This window comes from Loxodonta africana, chromosome 3, assembly GCF_030014295.1.
Source record: "Loxodonta africana isolate mLoxAfr1 chromosome 3, mLoxAfr1.hap2, whole genome shotgun sequence".
NCBI classification, from domain to species: Eukaryota; Metazoa; Chordata; class Mammalia; order Proboscidea; family Elephantidae; genus Loxodonta; species Loxodonta africana.
In genome coordinates, this window is record NC_087344.1 from 28,334,576 (window position 1) to 28,351,977 (window position 17,402).

At 49.2% G+C, this 17,402-nt stretch overlaps 1 protein-coding gene across 1 annotated transcript; it reads right to left on the reverse strand.

Annotated features, from left to right (window-relative positions):
- Nucleotides 1-2,277: 2,277 nt before the first annotated feature.
- DNAJB1 (DnaJ heat shock protein family (Hsp40) member B1) lies at nt 2,278-8,536 on the reverse strand. Its single transcript, XM_003413053.4, has 3 exons — nt 8,266-8,536; nt 6,171-6,751; nt 2,278-5,903 (listed from the first exon to the last, which is right to left on the reverse strand). Exons 1-3 carry the CDS (start codon nt 8,474-8,476, stop codon nt 5,673-5,675), a joined length of 1,023 nt encoding a protein of 340 aa, XP_003413101.1. The 5' UTR covers nt 8,477-8,536; the 3' UTR covers nt 2,278-5,672.
- Nucleotides 8,537-17,402: the final 8,866 nt, after the last annotated feature.

Here is a 17,402-nt window from a genome sequence, read left to right on the forward strand (position 1 = left end):
AAGCAGGCCTGGCCATACTGATGTTCAGCATAATCTCCCCACAGAAGATGGGACCCCTTGGTCAAAAAAACCACCCAGGTCTAGGCTCTGCTTCTAGGCCATGTCCTCCTGACTCAGACCCTTTAAACTGGCTTCTCCTGCACCCCAGGCTGGGGCCTCCCTCAGCAGGGCCCTGATGCCCTGGCTTGGTTCATCTCTGGACATGCCCTACGCTGGTCTCCTGCATGGACCACATGAGGCTTCTGGCTGACACTCCCAGGTTGGCCTTGCTCCTCCTCACCCTCTTCTTCCTCTTCCATGGGGTCTCTGGTCAAAAGGCCTGTTGGAGCCCTAAGCAGTCCTGTTCCCTGGCCATGTGCTTCCCGCTTCTGCCAGGCCTTCTCCTGCCAAGCTCTCAGCTCACAGGAAGTGCCTTGCCCACTGTAACGGGTCAAATGATGGCCCCCTCAAAAGGTATTGCCCACCCAGAACCTAGGAATGTGGTCTTCTTTGGGATATGGGTCTTTGCAAATGTAATTAAGGATCGCAAGATGAGGTGATCCTGGATTACCTGGATTTAGGGGTGGGCCCTAAATCCAATGACTCCTTATAAGAGGAGTAGACACAGATACAGAGGAGGAGCCCATGCGAAGATGGAGGCAGAGATTGGAGTGATACAGCCACAAGCCAAGGAATGCCTGAAGCCACCAGAAGCTGGAAGAGGAAAGGAAGTCTCCTCCCCTAGAGCCTTTGGAGGGAGTGTGGCCCTGCTGACACCTTAATTTCAGACTTCTGGCCTCCAGAACTGTGAGATGACATTTCTGTTGTTTGCACCACCCAGTGTGTATGTTGCTTTCTTATGGCAGCCACAGAACAGCCAAGTCCGTGTTTCCCAGGAGGCTGTGAGATTCGTGAAGTGTCCCTGGACTGCTGTGTTCAGCCTCCCTGGGTCTTTGGCCTTGCAGTGAGCTGTCCCCCTAAATCACCAGCAGACCCCCAAACTAGACTGTCCTTTTTCTGCTCACTCCCTTACATAGTGGTCCGAGGACAAATGTTGCAGGCCCTCTTGTCTGGGTCACTTGGTCACTTATTCATTCATCCATTCACTTGCCCAAGGCCACACAGCTAGAAAGTGGTAGAGCTGGGACTTGAACCTAGAAATCAGAACAACAGCCAGAGAAGAGGCAGGGGCCACCACTGAACTGGATTTACACACCTACCCAGACAAGGCTGGTGGAATAGAGATGTGGCCTTAACAGAAACGAGGAAAATTTTTATTTCCACAATATAGTCTGTGAAAACAGAGAAAGATGCAGGAGTGTATAGTGTGTACTGTTTGTGTGAGAAAAGGCAGAAGCGTGTATTTGTGCAGCATCCCAGGAAAGACATATAGAAACTGGGAACACTTGCTGGGGGTGTGTTATGGATTGAATTGTGTCCCCCCCCTCCAAAAAAGTAACACTTTGATGACTAAGGAGTGCCTGACTCAAGCCATGGTATTTTCAATCACCTCATATGCAGTTGAAAGCTGGACAATGAATAAGGAAGACCGAAGAATTGATGCCTTTGAATTATGGTGTTGGTGGAGAATATTGAACCTACCTTAGACTGCCAGAAGAATAAACAAATAGGTCTTGGAAGAAGTCCAGCCAGAATGCTCCTTAGAAGCAAGGATGGTGAGCCTCTGTCTCACTTAATTTGGGCATGGTATCAGGAGGGACCAGCTCCTGGAGAAGGACATCACGCTTGGTAAAGTAGAGGGTCAGTGAAAGAGAAGAAGACCCTCGACGAGATGGATTGACACAGTGGCTGCAATGATGGGCTCAAGCATAGCAAGGATTGGGAGGATGGTGGAGGACCAGGCAGTGTTTCATTTTGTTGTGCAGAGGGAAGATATGAGTTGGTATCGACTCAACAGCACTTAACAAAATACTGTTGAATTCCTGGGTCCTGTACATGTGACTGGAGCCCTGGTGGCACAGTGGTTAAGAGCTCGGCTGGTAACCAAAAAGTCAGCAGTTCAAATCTACCAGCTGCTTCTTGGAAACCCTGTGGGGCAGTTTTGCTCTGTCCTATAGGGTCACTATGAGTCGGAATCGACTCAACAGCACCAGGTTTTTTTGGTACCTGTGATCATGTTTGGAAATAGGTTTTGTTACATCAATGTGGTCATATCAGTGTAGGGTAGATCCTAAACCTAAAAAGACCAGGACAGACACGGGGACACACACACAGGGGAAGACAGGTGCTTTGTGAGGAATGTCTGGGCTACTGACAAGGAAGGAATCAACATGGCTGAGACCCTGATATGGACCTTTGGTCTCCAGGCCGTGAGAAAATACATTTCTTTAAAGCCAACCACCGTGGTATTTGTGTTACAGCAGTGCTAGGGAACCAAGTATCAGGGAGGGAGGAAGGGAGGGAGGATTTCCACTCTGTGTACACTTTTGTTTTGTACTGTGATTACACGACCGAAATATGAAACTGAAAATTTAGAAATTACGCTGGTGCTTACGTAAGCAGACTCTTTCTTGGAGGATGCATTAAAAATGTTTTAAAAAAGTCTGTGATGCAAATGTTTGTCTGTAGGCAGGGAAGAGAACTGCAGGCTGGGGCAGGGGGGGCTGACTTCTCCCCACAGGCCAAGGGTACATTTCCAGCTTTGTACCATGTCCAACTCACACAAAAAATAAAACACTCACTGATGGCAGAATGGATTATGTAGGTGGGCAAAGAACGAGGCAGCTCTGTACATACCTACACGGAAAGTGCTCCGCCAAGTGCTTAGAAGTAGTGTGGGAAAACAAAAATAAATGTACTACAGGGAAGCCAAGGAGGTGGGAAGGCCAGGCTCATTTAGGCACCAGAGACCTCTAGAAGCACACAATCAGGCCCAGCGGTGGTCCCTGGGCAGGACCCCACATGTCCAAGGGAAGACTTTCCCTCCTTGTCCTGTTTTACCATGAACTTTTCCCCAAAGTTACCACCTCCCCCACCCCCATCACCACCTCCAACCCAGGCACATTGCTTGGCATATTGTGGAAATTTCCCAGAACTGTGTGTACATGCAGGTTTCATGCATGTTTGTGTCTGAGGCTTCGCTATGACATCCACAGGGACCCTGCCGTATAACGGACACCAGAGATGGCAGCCCTGGGGACCTGAGACCTGGCCAAGGCCAGGCCAGAGCCAGTTCTAAACTGTCCGTGATCCTGGTGCCTAAGGACGTGTCCTGAACACGTCTTTTAGTACGTCCGTTTTGGCTCTCAAAGTCCAGGGCCACCCTCTGACTAGGTGTCTCCTGGGTTAATGTTATTAGCTGTCATTTGAGTTGGTCCCTGACTCATGGTGACCCCATGCACAAGGGAACAAAACACTGCCAAGCCATGATCAGTTGTGGATCAGACCGTTGTGATCCACAGGGTTTTCACTGGCTGGTTTTCAGATCACCAAGGCTTTCTTCCTAGTTCATCTTAGTATGGGAGCTCTGCCGAAACCTGTTCAGCATCATAGCTACATGTAACCCTCCAGGGTCAGTACACTGGCCAGGAATCAAATCTGGTCTCAGGCCTGGAGGGCGAAAATCCTGCCACTGAATCACCCATCCCCCCCGCCATGTTTAAAAAACCACCACTTTAGTAAGAAAAAGCCCTCTACATCTGCGCTGCCAGTCACAACTAGCTATGTGTGGCTGCCAAGCACTCGAAACATGGCTAGTGCAACTGAGGAACGGAATTTCTAATTTTATTGAATCTTAAAGAATTTAAAATCAAATAGCAGACATAGAACATTCCCATGGTCACAGAAACTTCTACTGGCTAGCAATGCTGCCCCCTAGATGGTTTTCAGTGGTAGGACTGTTTCAGTTGGAAGAGAAAGGACCTCCTGGTTGGACTTAAATAGACAGTATAAATTTTTACTTTAAAACATTTTGTAGCAAAGCAACAATACATTGTCTCAAGTCTATTCGAAATTACTTATCTTACAATTAAAACCAAGGTTCTTAAAAAAAGTTACAAAGAAAAAAGCTAGGTCAGTGGCCTGCAAATCAAGTGAGGGCAGCAAACAGAGTGGAGGCAGGAAGTGGGTCTTCTCCATGGTGGGCCTGGCCCTGGGCTGGCTCCAGTTCTGGTTGGGCCAGGCCTGCCTGAGACCTAGTCTGTTTTAGCAGGAAAGGAGGGAATGGGAACTACACCGCAAGCACCTCCCCTTGATCTCAGTCCCATCACCAGGTAGGAGGGAGTCGGGACCCCCAAAGGACAGGAACGGGAAGCCCAGGGGCCCAGTCCTCTCCCCTTAACTCTGGCCTCAACTTTTCCTAAAAATACAACTGTAAATGCAAGGCACTCAAGCCTCTTTGGATGTCTGGACCTGGTCCAGGGAGACTTCTTTCTCCTCCAGTGCAGATGAGTCCTTCTGCCTGCTCACCCTCCCCAAATGTTAAGTGACCACTCCCTCCAGCCCTGGCTGTGGCTGGAGAGATGCCCAGCCCATGCCCCCCCCCCGCCCCCAGCCAGCAGTACCCTCAAACAGAGTCGCAGGACCGCTCCCCTGAGGTTTCGCATCAGTCTTTAATGCCTTTGCGCTGTACAATGACAAGTCACAGGCTTTAGTCTTGGGTTGGCAGTGGCTACTTACAATGAGTCTAAAGGGCTGAGCACCAGACTGGCCTCCAGGGAACAGACACTTGTTCCAACTCCCCCCACCCCCCAAAGTTTCTTCTAGACTCCAATATGGCCCTATACAGAGAGCAGCAGCTGTCCTGAACTGGCTTTGTATGAGTGCACACCAACTTTACATGGAATTATAAAAACATATTTACAGACGTTCCACAGTGCTCCTGTAATCAGAAGCAAAGACCCTTTTATCAAAAGGGATTATATCTAGGGCTGGCTGTGCAAAATTCAAAAGGATCAGATCCCTTTGAAAGAGTCCAGAGTCCATTAGTTCAGAAGGGAACAAAAAATTCCCCAGGCTCCCATGAAGCCCAGGTGTGCCAAAAGATTGCCTTACACAGAGGGAAGAGTGTGACTCCTAAATGAGCACGCTTGGCCTCACCAGCATCAGGGTTCCAGGGCCCCCAGACTCTTGTAGGAGGCTGTGGTGCAACTTGCTGGCATGAGGCCGGCTCCCTTGGTCCTACTGGAACGAGAGGTATTGCTTGTGGGTGCCAGCTAGGCAATTCTGCAGAAATGGTCTAGGTTCTCAATTTGAGATGGCAAAGGAAAAGACACGATTCTGCAGGGAGACAGCAAGACATGGGAGACAACACAAAATAAAACACAAACCGAGCACACAACAGATGCTGAGGAGTGTACAGGGTCTGATAAACAAGACAGTGGGAAAGCCAGAAGGAAGCACAGGAACTAGACGGATCAAGTCCAGCCGTGGGTCGGCCTCTGCCCCTGGACGGGGCCTGAAGAGGAGGAGGGGAAGGGCTGCAGGACCCAGATGGGCAAACTGGAGTACCTGTTCCTGCTGTTCCCACCACCTGCCGCCCTATCGCTCGAAAAACCACTTAAGTCTAGTGCACGACTTTGAAAGATTGTAATATATTCTCTGGGAAACATTCAGCAGTACGAAAGCCCTCCCTAGGCCTTCCCCGCCCTCTTGCGGAACCACAACTGGTGGAACAATCTGGAAATCCTTGAGCTCTGAAAGGTCCCTAATCAGTCCTTGGGGAGTGCACGTGGCTATATTGGAAGAACCTGCTCAAGTACGGTTCTTGATGTCTGGGGAATCCTTTCAGGGAAGATCACTTCAAACTCAATAATAAGATCCCCGCGTTTCTCCGGTGTTTTAGGAAGGGGGAGGCCTTCTCCGGGAACTTTTCGCCGCATGCCAGGCCTGATGACGTCTTTGAACACGACGGGTATGGTCCTGCCGTCCAGAGTGGGGACGTTCACCGTGCAGCCACAAAGAGCCTTAGAAAACAAAGGGACGGTATTAGATAGAGAATAGCTTAAGAAGCTTAATTCCTACCCAGGGACTGTTTGCTGTAAGGAAGACTCATTAGGCCTCTGCAACTAAGAGCCTGCCCTTAAATCTACTGGGTTAGCAGCATGGAAGTCATGGAAGAATAGGGCCCTGGTCAGTCTTTTTCATGCGGCACCCTGAGCCTGGCCCACAAGTAACTGTGCAGCAAACACTGCCTAAAAAGCAGCCCGCTCCCATCGTGCCTAGTGCCTTACCTCCCGAAGGCTGATCCTGGCTGGGTAAATGACGTCAGAGCCATCTCTCTTAAAGATATTGTGCGGCTTGTCCTTTAAAACAAAGACGATGTCAGCTGGAATGTTGTTCGAAGTCTGGTCTCCTTCCTTGGGGAAGGTGATTTTGGTTCCTTCTTTCCACCCCCTCTTCACTTCAATGGTCAAGATTTTGTCTTCATTGCGAATGCTCTTTCCATCGGGGTTCAGTCGCTTGTGGGAGATTTTCATTTTCTTGGTACAGCCGCTGTAGATCTCTTCAAGCGAGACCCGAAGGTCGTGGGTGACGGGAGGATCTTGCTTCTTTCTGGTGGGCTCCTGGGTGGGGCGGGAACGGCCAAAGTTCATGTTGGTGAAGCCACCCATGCCCATGGGGAAGCCAGAGAACGGGTCATCGATGTCCATGCCTTCTTCCCCGTTCCGCTGCCCAAAAAAGTTATCAAAGGGGTTTCGGCCACCGAAGAGCTCAGCAAACATAGCGTGAGGATCTCCATGGAACGTGTAGCTGAAAGAGGTACCGTTAGCACCACCGCTGCTCCCGCCACTGGGACCGCCACCCTTTAGGCCTGAAAAGCAAAATCAGAAGTTGTTAGATAGCTGACCAGGACGTTCTTTTTCTAAGAGTTTTCCTTAAGGGGAAAAACCCTGGGAACCATTGAGTAGGAGTTGTTTTTTTTTTTTTTAACTTGTCAGGAAAGAGCAAGGAAGAGCCCCAAACTTTTGCCTCCTGATGCAGCAGCACAGACAGACCCTCCATGGCACAACAGAAGGATGAGCTCATCGGGCATCTCTAGGTGCGACCCAGTCCCTGCCACTTCTTGGCTAACCCATCCTCCCCAAAACATTACAAGGATTCACCAAGAGATGAGGTGAAAAAAGCATGATTTAAGGTAAGCCTTCAATAAGTATTTACTCTTAATACTTTAGAGATAGCGATGCTAACGAAGAACCCTGATTGCACAGTGGTTAAGCACACTCCAGCTGTTAACACCAATATCAGAGGTTCAAGCCTATCAACAATCTGCTTTGCAAACATTAACCCGTAAAAACCCGATGCTGTAGAGTGAATTTGGACTCATAGCAGCCCTACAGGACAGAGTAAAACTGCCCCATAGTTTCCAAGGTGTGGCTGGTGGATTCAAACTTTTGACCTTCCGGTTACCAGCTGAGCTCTTAACCACTGCATCACCAAAGATTATAGCCTTGGAAACCCTATGGGGCAGCTCTACTCTGTCCTACAGAGTGCTATGAGCCCAAATCCATGGCAAGTGGTATTGGATGCTAATGACAATGTGGAGAGTACAAGTGGAGATAAAAAGTACACAGATTTTTCAAATGCTCACCACCACACCCTGGCATTAGTTAACACCATCTTATATAAAGTCGATTGATTTCTTGAGACTAGAGTCCAGAAGCCAGGCTGAGTCATCAACGGGCAAACTGACAACAAGAAACCCTTTCTTGCCGAGAAGGCTATGCAGGGAGGCCAGGCCTAGGGGACTCGCTGCTCTTGCACGGCCGCAGTCGGTGATGGCTGCTTCCTACGTGCCTGGCACGGCTAGGTAAGCACTTTACAGGGATTACCTCACTCCACCCTCACGGCCCGGGAGTGGGGTCGGTGCCAACCGGCGCCCTCATCTCCGGTCCCACCACCGGCAGGTTGTGCCCGGAGCGCTCTGAGGCGCCGCCCCTCAATCCACTGCCCGGCCGAGCCCAGGTGGGCTCAGGTGAACCTGCGGGCAGCGGCGCGATGAACGAGCTCGGTCTCCGTCCACACCGGCACCCCCGTCACCCCGGGCCGCCAGGGGACGTGGGTGGCGGCTCCCAGGGAGTGGCAGCCCCAGACATGCTAGAACCTTCTGGGTGAGAGGTTTGGCCAGGGCTCCTCCTCCCATCAGGCGGTCGCCAATCCGAGGGCGGAAGCCCGCGGGGACAGACAGGGGGGCTGCTCGTCCTCCGTGCCGGGGCGACCCCGGAGGATGCTGCAGGGGGTCCGTCGCGTAGGACCGCCGTGCCTCGGTTTCCCAGCTTGCCAAACGGCGGGGGCGCGCCCCTGCCGCGAGCGCACGCACGTACTCACCTTCCTCCCCGTAGCGGTCGAAGATCTCGCGCTTGCGCGGGTCGCTGAGCACGTCGTAGGCCTCGGCGATCTCCTTGAACTTCTCCTCGGCGCCGGGCTCCTTGTTCTTGTCTGGGTGGTAGCGCAGCGCCTGGCGGCGGTAGGCCCGCTTGATCTCCTCGTCCGAGGCGCCGCGGGCCAAGCCCAGTATCTGGTAGTAATCCTTGCCCATGGCCCCCACCTACGGCCTACCGCCCCGCTCTCGCCGTCCCCCGGCTCCGCCACCGCCCGGTCCCGGACTCTATATACCCGTCCGGCGGAAGCTTCCAGAGCCCGCCAGGCCCCTCCAGAACCTTCCGCCACGCCCCCCGCGCCGCACCGGCCAATCGCCGTCGCTCAACCCGCGACGCGCGAAATCCAGGGCGGGGCCTCGCTGCCAACGGTCGCCCCGCGCGGCCACGCCCCTTCCCGCTCTCCCCACCCCCTCGGCAACGCCTACCGTGGCGCACGCACCCGACGCCGGAGGCCCCGCCCATCCTTTGGGAGATCCAATCGCGGCCGCCTGTACCTTGCGCCGGGTGACCTAGCTTTCCTGGAGCCCCTCTTCATGCCTGGGTCAATAGGTTACTGATACCTTCTGCCCCAGGGCGGTACGCGCCGCTCCGGGAAGCGGCAGGGCCGGGCAGGTCACGCTCCCTTGAGGCCCCGCCCCTTTCTGGCAGCTTTCACTCTGCCTGTGGGAGATCTCACACGGTTTGGGCCTGGTTGGGTGGGGTGATTCTGGGCAGGTTGGATTCCTGCCCAGGTACTTCTTTCTGTAAGGTGGGAATAAAAATACCCACCTGCCTGGTGGCGCAGTGGTAAGCGTTGGGCTGCTAACCAGAGGCCGGCAGTTTGACTCCACCAGCCGCTTTGTGGAAACTTTATGGAGCAGTTCTACGCTATCCTACAGGGTCGCTATGAGTCAGAGTTGACTGGATGACATCCCGTTAACCGGCCCTTTTCTATCGGCTGTGGGAGAATGCAACGGGGTGCCCCAAGACTGTCCCTGTCCTTACTATGCAGGTCCCTGTAAACTGAGGTGAGGATGGCATCTTTTCCTGCCTAAGCGTCCCGACCGCCCCTCATGCCTTGCACTCAACCCAATTTTCTCAAGAGCTGTGAAATCCGAAATTGTCTTGTTCCTTGGTTTTCATGATTACTGCGCCCCTCCCCCCCACCTCCTGAGTCTGTGACCTGTGTGATCTCCACCAGGGCAGGGATTGAGTCCTGTCCCCGCTGCGTCTCCCATACTTGGAAACAGTGTTGGCATGCTGCGGACGTTTCATGAATATTTCTGGGTTTTTTTTTTTTTTTTGCACCTGCTTCTTTTCCTCTCCCCACTACCTTTATGATTTGGGGGTTATGGGCCTGTCATACACCTGTTTCCTCATCCTTAGGTGACCACATCCTATTTGGTCCTGAGAATTTGTGGTGCCTGTGATTAAGGACACATCTGATGGGGAAAGCAGGTACAGAAAAGGGTACCACCTGAGAGGGGCATAGGGAGGAAGGGACAGGTAGTCACTCGGAGGGGTGGGGGGTCCTGGAATAACTGCTTGGAAGGTCAGGGCATCACAGTACTAGCTCTGGAGCCAGATGACAGGGTTTGATTCCCGGTTGCACAACTTCCTGTCTGCCCGACCTAGGGCTGGTTACTTAACCGTTCTAGGCCTTGGCCTCCCTATGTGTACAATGAGGATGGCAGTTGTATCCACCTCATTGGGTCTTGAAGTTTACAAGAGTTGACAGCTCTGGCATAAAGGGAAGTACTACCTGCTTTGGTTAGTGGTAGGCTGCTGAGCGTGCCCCCCTTCTCAGTCAGGACTTCAGCAAAAGCTTCTGGTGACTGCCTAGCTTGTGCAGGCTGGGACCGCTGAGAAAGAAGACCATTGGCCTTGTCCTGCTGCCCAGCAAGTAGATTCCGTATCTCCCTGCCCACTCACTGACTCCAAGATAACCGTGCCAGCAAGGACTCTGGACTGAGACATATACCACAGCAGGGGTCCAGAGCCAATGCGGGGAAGAGAATTCAAAATTCAAAAAGTTAGGTAAATAAATAGCAGGAGAGTTGTCATCACGGGGAACAAACCAGAGCTGCCTGGACTTCTTTACACTTACACTCTAGTATTTTATAATATTAATTTAATGTAGAATTACAAACATGGTGGCACCATCCTTTGTTAGGCCTCCAAAGGTATAACATGATTCTGGGTAGGCCTTTCTAGTTTTACTGATGTTTCTTTCCACTCTGGTGGACAACCCTTTGCCAAAAACATCAGGCAAGGGGTATCCTTGTGTTTTGGTGGTAACCTTAGTAAGCCTGGGACATGATCAGGAAGTTTTAACTTAGAAAAAACACAAAACTCTCCTTAGGGCTGTGGGTTTTTGACTGGGCATTTCAGAATATTACTGGAAAAGTGGCCCCAATGGACACCTTAAGTAAGAGGGCGGGTTTTGAGTCAGTTCACTTCAGTTCAAATCCTGGACCCATTATTTACTTACTTACAGCCTTTGCAATCTTGCACAAGTTGCTTGACCTCTCTCCCCGCTTTAGGGCCCTCCTCCATAAAATGAAGAGTAGATTTTTCCTGCTAGGGTTGCTATGCAGACAGCTTGAGAAGGGCCAGGTAGTGAACATTTTAACAGCGAGTGTTGACGTGGCCTTGCTGTGTGCCAGGCCTGTTCCAAGCACTCAAATGTGTATTATTTAATCCTTACATTGTTACCTCCATTTTACAGGTGGGGAAACTAAGGCTCCAAAAGGTTGCATGACTTGCCCAAGGTCACCAAAATGCTGCGGTGTACAGTGCTTAGCACACCGAGTACTTACGGCAAGCGCTTTGCTTGTGTGACATGTGAGTCAGATGATGAGAAAGCTTTAGTTAAAAAAAATTGTATTACCACTCATCAATTGTTCAGCTGTTCATCAAAAAGACTTTAAAAAAAAATTAATATCACCCGTAAGTACTGTGTTCCTTTAAAAAATCACCGATACGAGATCAAATAGTCAACAATTACTTTAAGACAAAGATGAGAATGTAAGGGGGCAGGGAAATTAGATTAATGGAAATGAAACAACCAGGAAGGAAATTGTGAGAATTTTCATGCATTAATATAACAAATGTCACTGAACAACTTGTGTAGAAATTGTTGAATGGGAACCTAAACTGCTGTGTAAACTTTTACAAAAAAACACAATAAAATATTATTTATTTAAAAAAAGACCTTTAAAAGCAAGATGGCCACACAAACCAGCGATCCCACTCCTGCAAAACCAAACCTGTTGCTGCTGAGTTGATTCCCACTCATAGCAACCCTCTAGGACAGAGTAGAACTGCCCCATAGATTTTTCAAGGCTGTAATCTCTACAGAAGCCAACTGCCACATATTTCTCCTGCAGAGCCACTGGTGGGTTCAAACCCCTGACCTTTTGGTTAGCAGCTAAGTGCTTAACCACTGGGTCACAGGGCTTCTTAATCCTACTCCTGAACGAAAAAAACCAAATCCGTTGCCATTGAGTTGATTCCAACTCATAGCAACCCTCTAGGACAGAGTAGAACTGCCCCATAGATTTTCCAAGGCTGTAATCTCTACAGAAGCCAACTGCCACATATTTCTCCTGCAGAGCCACTGGTGGGTTCAAACCCCTGACCTGTTGGTTAGCAGCTAAGTGCTTAACCACTGGGTCACAGGGCTCCTTAATCCTACTCCTGAATGAAAAAAACCAAATCCGTTGCCATCGAGTTGATTCCAACTCATAGCGACCCTATAGGACAGAGTAGAACTGCCCCATATGGTTCCAAGGAGCGCCTGGTGGATTCGAACTGCCGACCTTTTGGTTAGCAGCCTTAGCTCTTAACCACTGCACCACTAGGGTTTCCAACCCTACTCCTAGTGAAATAAAAACCTTCGTTAACATAAAAAACTGTGCACAATTGTTTATCGTGGCTTTATTTGTAATTGCCAAAGGTTGGAATGCTTTCACCAGTGTGGTGTAGGGAATTAGTTAGCCATAGTCTTTGTAACTCTCACCATATGACTGGGTGCGACTATGGAAATGAGGTACTTGTGGCTCACCAAGGGGATTGGATAGCTTGTTAATAATGTTAATAAGGTGTGTGGGACCCTTGAGGGAGTAACCAAAAAAACCAAACCCATTGTCATCGTGTTGATTCCGACTCATACTGACCGTATAGGACAAAGTAGAACTGCCCTGTAGGGTTTCCAAGGAGTGCCTGGTGGATTCAAACTGCTGAAGCCTTTACGTTAGCAGCCATAGTGCTTAACCGCTATGCCACCAGGGTTTCCCTGTAGGACCATGCAGATAAGGTATATGAAACCATAATGAGTGGATTGGTCAGTTTTGCCGTGCTGCTAGGCTTAAAGGGAGACACAGAGAGAGGGAGACAGGAGCTGTAACATGGTAGACAGCAAGAGATGGGGGCAAGACACGGCAGGAACCAGGAGACCAGCAAGAAACCAGGAGATCAGGGAGAGACTGTTGTGGTGCGGCTTGCTGACTCAGGGAGCTAACACTTGCCAGAGAAGATGCCCAGCAAGGCCTGGCGGCAGAAGGTGAGAAGAAGCTGTCCTGATCAAAGAACTGTATCCTGAGTTGTGTCTGATCCTGATTCTGAATTGTACCCTGTTACTTCCCTAACACACCACTTAACTGTAAGTACGGTTCTGTGAGACGTTATAGCAAATTACGGAACCCAAAGATGGGAGGGAGGAGAGTACTGTAGGAGGGGGAGTAGTTGATGTTAGAGATGATGGAGCGGTACAGCTATTTGGAAAAGTTGGACATTTGGGACCTCTTTAAGCTCTGCCTCATAGGAACCAGCTTTGTGCTGATCCTTATAAAAGAAATTATTCATTTAACTGGTGAATGAATTAACAGTGGTCCATCCATACAATGGAATACTGCCCAGCCATAAAATGGAAAGGGCTATTGATATAGTAAACAATGTGGAGGAACCTCATGGGCGGAGCCAGAGTCAAAATCACTGTGTGATTCCATTTATGTGACCTTCTGCAAAAGGCAAAACGACAGTGACAGAAAGCGTATCAGTGGTTGCCAGGGCTGGGGTGACTCCAAAGCAGTCTGGGGGAATTTTGAGGGAGGATGTAAATGTTCTGTAATATCTCGACTGTGGTGTTGGTTACCTGAGGAGATATGTTCAGAACTGTATGCTAAAAAGTGTGAATTTCACTGTATATAAATTGTACCTTAGTTAAAAAAAAAATAAAACAAGGGAAGAAAAAAAAATCCTATGGATTTAAAATAAAAAGCAAGACAGGGTAGGTCTTGGGAAACCTCTCTCCCAGGCTCCTGACACAGCAGAAAGTTGCTAACCAGCCCTGGCTTGTCCTGTCTTATACCTTCCCTCACACCACTCTGGACCAGCCCAATCACACACCCCAGAAATAAGCCAAGCCGAGTTTCAGGAAAAGCAAGATCCTACCTAACCTGCACATAGGAACTACAAAATCAATGTATGAGACAGACCAAAACCAAAAACCGAACCCGCTGCTGTTGAGTCAGTTCTGACTCATAGTGACCCTATAGGACAGTGTGGAATTGCCCCATAGTGTTCCCAAAGAGGGGCTGGTGGATTTGAACTGCTAACCTTTTGGTTAGCAGTCAAGCTCTTAACCACTGTGGCACCAGGGATCTGAGATACAGATAGACACTACCAAACACACCAGATTTTTGGCGCCGAAATAACCACTGGTTCCCTCAAAACTGCCACAGACAAGCCCTCCCTGGAGTTTCCCTTTGGAAACTGCTCTAAGGGACTTGTTACAGTCAGCTCAGCCAACACTCAGCGTATCTATCAGTCTCTGTTATGAGTCAGACACAGAAGCAAGCAGGAACTAGCTGTCCCCATAGACTGGCACAGTGCAGTGTCACGAGTGGCTTGAACGAAGTGGTCAGTCTTCATTGTGAGGGTGGATTTGATTTCTTTCAACAGCCTGGTTACTGAAAGCCAGATGAGGTGAACAAGGGGTCCTTAGGTCTGCAATAATTGTCAAAAACAAAGAGGAATTCTACTCTTGAGGCCTGGATCCTGCCTTTCTGTGAGCTTCTTGTGAGTGGGCTCAACTTCTTTGCATGCCCTGGCTGGCACACAGCATAGTAGGTGCACAACAATGATTCTGGGGCCTGTTAAAGTCAGTGTGGGGAGTGTAGAAGCAGTCTCAAAAGGACATTCCAGAATGTTCCAAGTCCCTAATAGTATGTGTGGAGTCTCTCCTAAAATGATGCCTATTTGGCCACCAGAATGTCTTACCTAGCTGGAATCTAGCCATACTGAAGACTCACCTACTCAACACATCAGAGAATGTGGAAATCGGCAGAACTGGCAGAAGTAGCAAAACATGGCTAGATTTTAGAGGATCAACCCCCCCTCCTCAAGCCTCTCACAATTAGACACTTCAAGTAACTCAATTTAGGATTTTAACTTATGACCTCTGAGTGAATAAACCCCACTTAGGGTTTTTTTTAGGGAATGAGGCCTGTCTGGATGCCAATAGCCCCAAGACACTGTGAGGCCCCAAACTGCCAACAGAAAAAGATCTGTGCTTTTGAAAGCACCGTTGTAAAACACCTTTATGTTTCCACCTGTTTTGCTTGGATAGATAGGTTTCCTTTACTCAGACCAAAACCTGTTGTTGATTCCAACTCATGGAGACCTCATGTGTTACAGAGTAGAACTGTGCTCCATAGGGTTTTCTTGGCTGTAATCTTTAGGGAATCAGATCGTCGCGGCACCGTTAGGTGGGTTCGAACCACCAACCTTTAGGTTAGTAGTTGAGTGCAAAATACGTGGAAACAGGGCTCCCCAGAGGCTATAACTTCAGAAGTTTCCAGAGCCAAACCTGGATGACTCAGTGCCAAGTGATGATTCACCCTCACCCTGCTCTGTTCCCCTGTGAATCAGAGATCTACCTTTGAGGCCTTCTCCCTGACTCTCTGACGCCAGGCCTCTAGTTTCTGGGGTTCAACAGTTGTTGGAGGCTATCACTGTGAACTGAGGGGGGTTGCTCCGAGGCTCAGAGGCAGAGTCTGGAACCAGAATAAAAGGGAAGAGGTGAGGGAGTGTGTCAGGTGCTGCCTACTCCTCTACCTGCCCTGTGCGGGTATGTTGGCACCCGACCTCCCAGCTCTCTCACAATGGATCAGTTAAGGGAGCTAAAGCATATGGTGACCCCAGACCAGCCCAGTCTAATAGAAATAGTATGTCATGGATTGAATTGTGTCCCCCAAAAATATTTGTGAACTTAGCTGGGCTATGAACCTAGTATTGTATGATTGTCCACCATTTTATGTGATTTCCCTAAGTGTTGTAAATCCTATCACTATGACGAAATGAGATGAATTAGTGGCAGTTATAATGATGAGATATACAAGGTTAGATAGTGTCTTAAGCCAATCTCTGAGATATAAAAGAGAGAAGCAAGCAGAGAGACACAGGAACCTACACCACCAAGAAAGGAGCACGGGGAGCAGAGCACGTCCTTTGGATCTGAGGTTCCTGTGCTGAGATGCTCCCAGACCAAGGGAAGACTAATGACAGGGCCTCTCTCCAGAACTGACAAAGACAGAAAGCCTTCCCCTGGAGCTGTTGTTGTTGTTAGGTGCCGTCGAGTCGGTTCCGACTCATAGCGACCCTATGCACAACAGAATGAAACACTGGCCGGTCCTGCGCCATCCTTACAATCGTTGTTATGCTTCAGCTCATTGTTGCAGCCACTGTGTCAACCCACCTCGTTGAGGGTCTTCCTCTTTTCCGCTGACCCTGTACTCTGCCAAGCATGATGTCCTTCTCCAGGGACTGATCCCTCCTGACAACATGTCCAAAGCATGTAAGACGCAGTCTCGCCATCCTTGCTTCTAAGGAGCATTCTGGTTGTACTTCTTCTAAGACAGATATGTTCGTTCTTTTGGCAGTCCATGGTATATTCAATATTCTTCACCGACACCACAATCCAAAGGCGTCAACTCTTCTTCAGTCTTCCTTATTCATTGTCCAGCTTTCACATGCATATGATGCGATTGAAAATACCATGGCTTGGATCAGGCGCACCTTAGTCTTCAGGGTGACATCTTTGCTCTTCAACACTTTGAAGAGGTCCTTTGCAGCAGATTTGCCCAATGCAATGCGTCTTTTGATTTCTTGACTGCTGCTTCCATGGCTGTTGATTGTGGATCCAAGTAAAATTAAATCCTTGACAACTTCAATCTTTTCTCTGTTTATCATGATGTTGCTCATTGGTCCAGTTGTGAGGATTTTTGTTTTCTCTTTGTTGAGGTGTAATCCATACCGAAGGCTGTGGTCTTTGATCTTCATTAGTAAGTGCTTCAAATCCTCTTCACTTTCAGCAAGCATAACACTTTCATCTGCATAACGCAGGTTGTTAATGAGTCTTCCTCCAATCTCGATGCCCCGTTCTTCTTCATATAGTCCAGCTTCTCTTATTATTTGTTCAGCATACAGATTAAATAGATATGGTGAAAGAATACAACCCTGACGCACACCTTTCCTGACTTCAAACCAATCAGTATCCCCTTGTTCTGTCTGAACTGCCTCTTGATCTATGTAAAGTTTCCTCATGAGCACAGTTAAGTGTTCTGGAATTTCCATTCTTCGCAGTGTTATCCATAGTTTGTTATGATCCACACAGTCAAATGCCTTTGCATAATCAATAAAACACAGGTAAACATCCTCCTGGTATTCTCTGCTTTCAGCCGGGATCCATCTGACATCAGCAATGATATCCCTGGTTCCACGTCCTCTTCTGAAACCAGCCTGAATTTCTGGCAGTTCCCTGTTGATATACTACTGCAGCCGTTTTTGAATGATCTTCAGTAGAATTTTGCTTGCGTGTGATATTAATGATATTGTTCTATAATTTCCACATTCGGTTGGATCACCTTTCCCGGGAATAGGCATAAATATGGATCTCTTCCAATCAGTTGGCCAGGAAGCTGTCTTCCATCTTTCTTGGCATAGACGAGTGAGCACCTCCAGCACTGCCTCTGTTTGTTGAAACATCTCAATTGATATTCCACCAATTCCTGGAGCCTTGTTTTTCACCAGTGCCTTCAGAGC

Bases quoted from the DNA above. Each gene is read 5' to 3' on its own strand.
- DNAJB1 (XM_003413053.4), bottom strand. From the start codon at position 8,476: ATGGGCAAGGATTACTACCAGATACTGGGCTTGGCCCGCGGCGCCTCG. The intron at 6,752-8,265 runs GTGAGTACGTGC...TTTGCTTTTCAG, and splicing joins CGACCGCTACGGGGAGGAAG to GCCTAAAGGGTGGCGGTCCC. The intron at 5,904-6,170 runs GTAAGGCACTAG...TTGTTTTCTAAG, and splicing joins CCAGGATCAGCCTTCGGGAG to GCTCTTTGTGGCTGCACGGT.